The sequence below is a fragment of the Liolophura sinensis genome, chromosome 5, assembly GCF_032854445.1.
Source record: "Liolophura sinensis isolate JHLJ2023 chromosome 5, CUHK_Ljap_v2, whole genome shotgun sequence".
Classification (NCBI taxonomy): Eukaryota; Metazoa; Mollusca; class Polyplacophora; order Chitonida; family Chitonidae; genus Liolophura; species Liolophura sinensis.
Genome location: NC_088299.1, coordinates 7,209,711 through 7,219,277, shown reverse-complemented (window position 1 = coordinate 7,219,277; position 9,567 = coordinate 7,209,711). Strand labels below are relative to the sequence as shown.

Below are 9,567 nucleotides of genomic sequence, written 5' to 3'. Positions count from 1 at the left end.
ATTCCAATGCACAATATACAATTATCAAAATTCAAGCATGACAAACTGATTGGTCACTGTTACACAGTTAAAATCTAAAAAAAAAAGACTATTGCACTCTTGTAATAATGCATAGAAGTCTATTTCAGAATCATAACTAGTTATAAAACATATACGCTTGCATAGATTCAAAGCAGGTGTAATAAACTTGGGTAGAAACAATGTTCAGGTTGTCACCAATGTTTGCTGTCGACTAGATTATCACACAAAATTAACAGTTTCCACCCGTGACAAGGAATGTTTTCAAGGGCTTTTAACGCTTAAAATACATTAATGAACAAAATTATGATGGCACTGCCATCAGTCCATTTCAAACATAATGCTAGATGACCAGCATTCGTATGAAGTGGGCAGGCTGCAAGGCAAATCGGATTTATATGACCTACTCAACACATTTCATGTGAATTCAATAAGCTAGTAGCTGTTTTATAGTTGAAGAAGGGTACACGTAGGCCTGAACTGTTTTAACAAAATATACATATGTATATAATCATTATATATATATATATATATAGTATTTAATCATAAAGTTGTTTAATCATTAAGTCTCCGGAAAACCGGTGTGATGAAATGAGAGAATGACTGACTTTCCTGGGTACCAGTAGGAGGCCAATAACCATAAGCCAAACTTTAGACAGCGTGACAATAGGCCACACCAATTTAAATTGTTGTTTTATTTATTTATTTATTTGATTGATGTTTTACACCGTACTCAAGAATATTTCACTTATACGATGGCGGCCAGCATTATGGTGGGAGGAAACCGAGCAGAGCCCGAGGGAAACCCACGACGGTCCGCAGCTATCTTGCAGACCTTCCCACTTACGGCCGGAGAGGAAGCCAGCATGAGCTGGACTTGAACTCCCAGCGACCGCATTGGTGAGAGACTCCTGGGTCATTACGCTGTGCTAGCGCGCTAACCAACTGAGCCACGGAGGCCCCAATTGTTGTTTTACAAGTAGAACAGATCTTTTTCCAGTGTCCTCTGAGAGTATACAAATAAACCGTAAATATCGTCTAATATGTGGGAAATGTGGACTGTGCCAGCCATTTGTTTCCTGTTGAAGATACATTTACACCACAGGAAAGCACTGAAAAACAGAAAAAACATAAAAATACCAAAATCGGACATTGCTTTTAGTGTAGGCACTCCCATAAAATACAAAAAATAATCTGTTTCGCCTTATAATAAACAGAGGGAAAATGTTACATACTGTATAACCAGATTAGACATCAGAACAATAGATACATATGACATTAATATGTTGTTTTTTTTGTTCTCTTTGCATTTATTTCCACTTTACATGTCTGAAGCACTAAAACAATAAATTCATTCACAAAATACAATATTCAAAATAGTTATCTGTATATGTATGAAACACACAAGAATTCGGCGCAGAGTACGAGAACTGAAATATATTTATCTTATCTTGTAAATAGGGCTTAAAACTGGCTTCAGGGCTGGGTGGGAAGACTGGCTTCAGGTCTTGGTGGGAAGACTGGCTTCAGGTTTCAGTGGGAAGACTGGCTTAAGGTCTTGGTGGGAAGAAAATACTTTGTTGTCCCACGCTCTTGTGACTTGAAAATGACTGATTCCACGTTACCTGACGACTCACGTTTCCCTCGCAGCATAACACAGCGTTACACACTTCTCCGTTGATAACTTTACTAAGCGGACATCCAATATCACCTTAATCAAAATGCCAGCCATGATGTTTTCTACTGAGGGTGTACCCCATCCCTAAATGTTAATGTTGTACAAAATTTCAGTAGCAATCAGTATCATAATCAGTATAATAGTATCATATTTGCACATTAACATATATTTTGTTTTGTTCTTACAACGAAAAGATGACACCCTCCAACTTTCCCCCTGTATGCTCCTTGCATGTGAAGCACACACAAACTCCCCCCCCTCCCCTCTCCCCTCCTCCCACTATGAAGGTATCAGTTAGTGCTTTACGGCCGGCCCCTCAATCAGCCAACTCACGAAATCCCATAATCCACCTACCACACTACAGCAGAGAGTAGACTCTCCGTTTCGCCTTCCACAGAAAACATAACATAACACCAACAACAACCATGGTCATGAAAACACACCAGGTGTAGTAAATTATTGCAGATGAAGTGGAATTTCCTTCCATGATTTCCTTAAAAGATTCTGGTGAAGCAACCTGAAAACAAATGATAAAAAGATAACACATAATCATCAAGTTTGATCATTTTCTATGTACTTCTACAGATTCTGCAGAAAGTTTGGTTTCAAACCACGAATTGTCAGTTTTCATTTTCATTTTTTTTATTTTTACATTATAAATTATTTATTATTGGGTTGGTGTTTTATGCCATACTCAATAATAGTTCACTTATACGACAGTGGCCAACATTATGCTGGGGGGAAATCAGGCAGAGGAAACCCACAACCATCCGCAGGTTGCTTTTACATAATGAATTGATGCGTTAGACACTTTATACAGGCCAACAAAGGCGATGCTTTTCTTTTTTTGTCCCTCTTACCTTTGCTACTAATTTCCACATTTCTTTCCTCTGTTGTAATTTTTCTCTACAGGCTGGTGTCATCCTCACGTTGTCCTCCAACAACGACAACAGACATGACATAACTGTAAACAAGCAAGGTAAACCAAAAGCCTTACCACAACCGTACTGAACTTAACACTCAATTAACTTATTTGAGTTACCACTGAAGCATATGAAATACTTGGAATGAAGGAATAAATGAGTATGGCTTAACGCCACATCGGCAATATTTCAGCCACATCGTAATGAGAACAAGGTGAAAACACGAGGCGGTTGAGGTTTTCAATAGGATAGTGAGAACATCAAGAATGAAATATAAATATTCAGACATGTTTAAAATCAGATTAAAGAAAAACAAGAGTTAAAACTCGAAAACCACCATATTTTAAAAATATTATATCTAGAAATCGATATGTGTATAACTTTTTATCTGTAAATATTTATTATAATTAAAATTTATGTCGTATGATATAGAACAATGGCCGTCAAATATTAGCAATGCCGTCAAATAAATCACATCTAGAGTTGACTGTGTAGAAGAAATACGTGGATAATATGCCTGGATGATATTTTGTCTGTGAATGTACAACAAAATCTCAAAGCTTGGTTATCAACTTTCAATAGTGTTTCAGGCGTGGAAACCAGTCCATAAATTCCCAGACTATCCTACACTTCTAACATTTGTGATATTCACCTTGCCCCTGTCCTGGTTGGACGTCAGAACAATGGCGTCGGATATCGACGACGCAAGCCGAGTGTAACAGTGGATCTACATGTACATCTATTTGTCCCTCTGCGATTATTCGGGACACCTCCTACAACAGAGAAACCAGAATTTATGTTCAGGCATTATAGCCCCATTTAGCATCAAATTAAATCTTTCAGTCAGTTCTGGTAAAAGTGTCTCTCCACGCAGCTTAAGTATGTCATAGGATAAATTGTATTTTAAGTTAAGCTGACAGAAAAACAGATTTACATATAAGCTCTACTGTACAATGTGTACTTCGACCACACCAGTTTAAATTGGTTTTTAGATTTTAATCTTTTATCAATGTAGGGGAAAGGTACACGAAAAAATGCTGGGAATATTGTGTATACTCTTTTGGTAGGACATTTATTTATTTATTTGATTGGTGTTTTACGCCGTACTCAAGAATATTTCACTTTTACGAGGGTGGCCAGCATCATGGTGGGAGGAAACCGGGCACAGCCCACGACCATCTGCAGGTTGCTGGCAGTCCTTCCCACATACGGCCGAGGTGGAAGCCAGGGTAGGATATTTATCGTATATTTTCAAGCTTAGAGCAATACAATACTTTATGTTAAACAATCATACACCTTCGACACGTTCAAAAACTTATCCCAAAATAAACAGTTTTTTTAAGGACTTTCACGGTCTTGAAAATATAACAACAAAAAAGGACTTTCACTGTGAACATCACCACATCGGTGAGATTGAACTGGATGTTATAGAATGTCAATAATCATGAATTTAAGACGCATACTAAAGTATAAGACAGCGTTAAAAACTGTAATGTCCCTAATGTCAAAGGTACTTTTCATGTAACAGGCTGAGAAGTGGCCTATGGCAGAGAAAAGTTGTGGACACTGGTAATGAAGGCTCCAGTGATTATTGAATTGTAGATGTTTTCATGGAAATTAAACACATTGGAAGGATAGGACAGTTTCTTTCTTTCAGCTCTTGAACTCTTCATACAGTAGGCCTATTACCATTTACATGGATCACCAGCTTAGTATCTGCAAATTCGCCACAGCCTTTCCGCGACTGCAAAGTCCTGCAATCCATGATTACAAAGTCCTGCAACCCTTGATTGCAAAGCGCTGCAACCCTTTATTGTAAAGTCCTGCAACCGTTGATTGCAAAAGGCATCTCCTGAAGCCCAGTTCAAATCACCAGCAGATGCATGGGAACATGGGAGGGGTTGTCCTGGTGACTTTAGTGGCTGCTTACAACAAAGGTATTGTTGTACACTTATGCTTGGGTTCATGCTCAATTTGAAAACAGAAACAATACATTGAGTTGGGGCAAATCATCTACACATTCAACGGTCAGCGGTTTGTTATCCTTTCTGTCAACAGCATTCCTGTTTTACGCATTGAGTAAGGCCTGCTGAGAAGAATGAATGCACTCTGGGTTGAGACAAAATGCTACGGACAAAATTTTGGATACCGTCATTGAATATTACGTGGCTTGTCAACTGGTTTCACATCTGTAATGGTCAGTAAATGATACAAAACATATGTGTTGCTGTGTACGTCATATCGGTAATGAATTTAATCACTTTTCGCAGCAATTTGTTGCTGACAATTCTCATAGAATGGTGACCTGGTATAAAAACTACATACGGACTATATTTAAAGAACAAAAGAGCTTACTATTTTAATATTATTATTTTTTTAATAGTCTCCATTCCCTACCTCCTACCAGTTTTAAATAACTGGGCCTTGGTGTTCATGATGAGTATTACAAAAATAGGCTTATCTGTGGATAGGCCAAGAAAACTTGGTGTTTATGACAGGCATTACAAAAAATAGGCTTATCTGTGGATAGGCCAAGAAAACTTGGTTTTCCTGACAACCACTACAAAAATAGGCTTATCTGTGGCAAAGACAACTTTGTGTTCATGACAAGTATTACACAGGGGAGATGTGTCCTCACCACAGCACAGACGTCCTCCTTAATCTTCTTCTGTTTGAACAGTTTCTTCAGGCACTCCTCCACAGCACCTTTCTCATCAGGAACAGCTTCGTTTACCTTGTTATCAGGTTGCTGTACCAAGGCGTCAGCACACTGCTCCTTTATCTGAGGTAACATGTAGTCAACCACATATCTTGAATATTGATAAAACTGACACATATATGTACATCTCTCTCAACTCTTGTGTTGTGAAAATGTACACAAGACAAGAGCTATCTTTCACTGTGAAAGTTTTCAAAATATTTTATGATCAATTCTAGTTACAAGCCATTCTGAGTTTGAACGTGATCTCCAATGAATTTTGTGTCAGGCCATCGGAAGAGACTTGTGAAAGCTGGCAACAACTTTTATGTTGCCACCAAGGCCAACACACAGTAAAGGTTGGGGAATATACACTCTTGTGTTACTGTCGGTTGTGAAGAATATGTGTACTATTATGAATGCTTTATAGAGTTATATTCTTAGTAAAATAGAATGTACATACAAAATTTTAATTTTATATGTGTCATAGTCGTAAGGAAGGTGTGTACACAATTTACATTATACCTATCTGACTGAATTAGTCACAAATTCTAAATGAAACAGTCAGAGCAGTAAAAAAATTATGTTTATAACTTATATGTTGTAAATTTAAGTTTGGCAACAAATGTCTTCACAAAATTTACATGCAGTAGGTTATAGTGGTAAAGAGACTGTGTCAACAATATCTGATACTGCACTGAAGGCAGTTTATCCGAGAAGATTTGATGAGAAAGGCACACATGAGACCTTAATAAAGGCAGACAACAATTCTACCAAGCTCATGGACACCGTCTTCAAATATCAAGTGGTGTTATACATTTGCTATTTCTTTTAATATAGAGTTCTGAAAATTTTTCAGTTTCACAGCTTTGTTGTAAATGGACTCAACTACCTTGGTTAAATAAAGATATTATGATTTTTACATGTTCAGCTTAATACATTTGGAAACATTCAGTTAAATTAAATTTACCGTATCTTTACAGGCGTTAGCCAGCACAGGATCTTGTCTATAGTCCAGAGCTGCATCATGGATTACCTCCCTTATGTACTTCTCACACCTTTGCGATAATCTCTGCAATGTAATAAAGTTACAGGTTTTAAACTGAATAAGTGTTAATGAACGCGCAGCTCATCCAACTTTACAACCATTTGTGTGACTAATCATGCCAGAATTTATTTATTCATAGGACTGGTGTTTCACACCGCACTCAAGAATATTTGGCTTATAAGACAGTGGCCAGCATTATGGTGGGAAGTAATATTTTGTTTAAAATACTTGTTAATAAAAGCACTTTTCTGGGGAAATTTTTAGCGTAACAGCAGTAGGGTGGAAGCATTTGGTCAAGTCTTGATTCAATGACATTTCTTGGCTAAATGACTTTGTCATTTTCTAACAGCAAAATGCTTGCTTCCTGTTTAGGCATAAACAGGGGAACTATTCCGCCTGACTTACATTAATCTTAAACTGTTTTTTAAGACAGGCTATCACTTTCCCTCGCATCAAATCACTTGGTGTTTTGGCCAGAGCACTTCGACAAAACTTTGGTACATCCTGAGTGCAGGCTTCCTGAAGTTGTGGGTTGAGTCGATAATCTGCAAAATCAAAATAGAAATCAAATGAGTAACATGTATACTATTTTGATTTAAAATTGTTATTAAACACCACAGTCAAGAATTTTTCATTTATACTACGGCTATCAATTTTATGGGTAAAGGAAACTGAAGCGAATGGGGTAAACCACCGACTGTTCATAATTTAGTGAATGTGATGTACAGATATGTACACCGCAATGGTGGATGACAAGTGATCCTTAACGTACCTTAGACGGCGCAAATGACCTCACAAGTGATGTGGAGCGCTTATTATAATTAAGGTCCAACCAAATTCAGGTTTGAACTTGCACTTCATGCATCATACAGACTGTGAAGCAAGCCCCACTAGATCACAGCCCATCACCATCTTTATCTTTGTCCTCTAATCTACTGACCTTTGTTTTGCATGATTTGTCGCTCTATGACAGTTCGATGACATATCTGGTCAAAGTCGTCTTCTGTCTGATGTTGCTTCAGACAGTGCAGAATCTGATGAGGCTCCGAATGGGGGCAGTAAACCTGATGGAAGAACACCACCAAACAACAGATGAGAACAGTAACCCTATGATAATAACATGAAACAATTCATGAAAACAGTAAACCTATGATAACAACATGAAACAACTGATGAGAACAGAAAAACTACGATAGCAAGATGAAACAACTGATGAGAACAGAAAACCTATGATAGCAACATGAAACAACTGATGAGAACAGAAAACCGATGATAACAACATCAACCACTGATGAGAACAGACAATCTATGACAACAACAGCACCAAACCCTTTGATGAGAACTGTAACCCTATTAACACAGTACTACCAAACCTTTGATGAGAACAGAAAACCTATGAAACCAACAGCATCAAACAACAGATGAGAACAGTAAACCTATAAATACAGCAACATCAAACAACAGATAAGAATAGTAACTCTATGAACACAGCAACACCAAACATGAGATGAGAACAGCAAACTTATGAACACAGCAACACCAAATGTCAGATGAGAGCAGTAAACCTATGAACACAGCAACAGCAAACATCAGATGAGAACAGCAAACTTATGAACACAGCAACACCAAACATCAGATGAGAACAGTAAACCTATGACAATAACAACATCAACCATCAGATGTGAACAGTAAACCTATAAACACAGCACCACCAAACATAAAATGAGAACAGTAAACCTATGACAACAACAAAGATCAGATGAGAACAGTAAACCTATGACAACATCAAAGATCAGATGAGAACAGTAAACCTATGACAACAACAAGTACACAAAACATCGAACGAGAGCAATAAACCAATAACACCATCAACATCAAACAGATGAGAACAGTAAACCTATGACAGCAACAATATGAAACAGATGAAAACAATAACCCTATAAATACAGTAACATCCAACAACAGTGATCAATCATTCACCATAGGCCAAACACAATAACCACGAATAAAAACAAAATTGCAACATGATTTTACAACTATGGAGAATTGATGCACAGTCTGAAATTTGTGTGAATTTACAGAACAGAATATATCAGAAAAATGTGCATATATTTAACCTAAAGCTAGCTTATTGAGTTACTGGGAATACTAGTGCTACAGAATAGTGAGAAGAACATAAATTTCGTCCATAGACTAACATGACCATTTTCCTGATTCTGAGAGTTCTAATGATATAGCAAGGTGTATTGAGGTTTGTTTGGAACATGGGATGATATTCTACTGGAAAATTGTAAGTTTCAGCACCAAAAACAATATTTTGTGACATTCACTTGCCACTAAAAATGCACTTTTGCGGGCGTAGTTTTATGTCATTTAGGGTACCTTAAGATTTCAGACTTTTTGCCTTTTTCCACATATATAGTTGTAATCTATTGTTCCTTAAGACACAAGCCGCCAAATTGCAATTTAAGTTAATTATAAGGACATTAATTCTTTCAAACACATTCTGTATCAAAAAATACAATGAGCTTTGTTACCTTTATCATTTTTTTGCAGTTATTCATCAGAGCATAATCTGCTCCTTCTTTTACCTCCACCTCCTGTAAATACAACAACAGACGAGGATTGCTCACTGATCAAGTAATCGTTTGATCTGTGTGACTGATGACTTAGATTCACCACTTACAGATAAAACATGACAGCAACAATAATATACATTTATTTTGTTATTTGATTTATAGTAATGGAAGCATGGGAGGTAACTCAGCACAGTTTGGTGGGGATAACGGAAGTATGGGAGGTAACTCAGCACAGTTTATATAGGAAACTTGGAACCACATATCAGTCAGTCAGGCAGGTTTATGGGTGAGGACAATGCAAGTATGGGAGGTAGCCCTGCACAGACCAAAGGAAACTAGGAAGAAACCTTTTATCACATATCAACCAGTAGGGCAGGTTTATGGGTGGGGATAATGGAAGCATAGGAGATAGCCCAGCTGAGAAGTAAGGAAACTAGGAAGAAACCTTTCACCATACATCAGCCAGTCAGGTCGGTTTATAGTTGGTGATAATGGAAGTTTGGGAGGTAGCCCTGCACAGACCAAAGGAAACTGGGAAGAAACCTTTCACTACACATCAGCCAGTTGGGTGGGTTTATGGGTGGGGATAACGGAAGTATTGGAGGTAGCCCTGCATACACCAA

The 9,567-nt window shown here is 37.6% G+C and overlaps 1 protein-coding gene across 1 annotated transcript in view; it reads right to left on the bottom strand.

The window, feature by feature from the left end:
- Positions 1-1,988: 1,988 nt before the first annotated feature.
- Positions 1,989-9,567, bottom strand: part of LOC135465562 (Golgi apparatus protein 1-like) — a 29,548-nt gene continuing 21,969 nt past the window's right edge. The window contains exons 18-25 of the mRNA XM_064742808.1: positions 8,903-8,965; positions 7,306-7,429; positions 6,771-6,910; positions 6,288-6,389; positions 5,258-5,401; positions 3,272-3,392; positions 2,557-2,660; positions 1,989-2,213 (exon numbers count right to left, since the gene is read on the bottom strand). Coding sequence (XP_064598878.1) covers positions 2,055-2,213; positions 2,557-2,660; positions 3,272-3,392; positions 5,258-5,401; positions 6,288-6,389; positions 6,771-6,910; positions 7,306-7,429; positions 8,903-8,965 — 957 coding nt within the window. The 3' untranslated portion in view covers positions 1,989-2,054. The remainder of the gene's footprint in view (positions 2,214-2,556; positions 2,661-3,271; positions 3,393-5,257; positions 5,402-6,287; positions 6,390-6,770; positions 6,911-7,305; positions 7,430-8,902; positions 8,966-9,567) is intronic.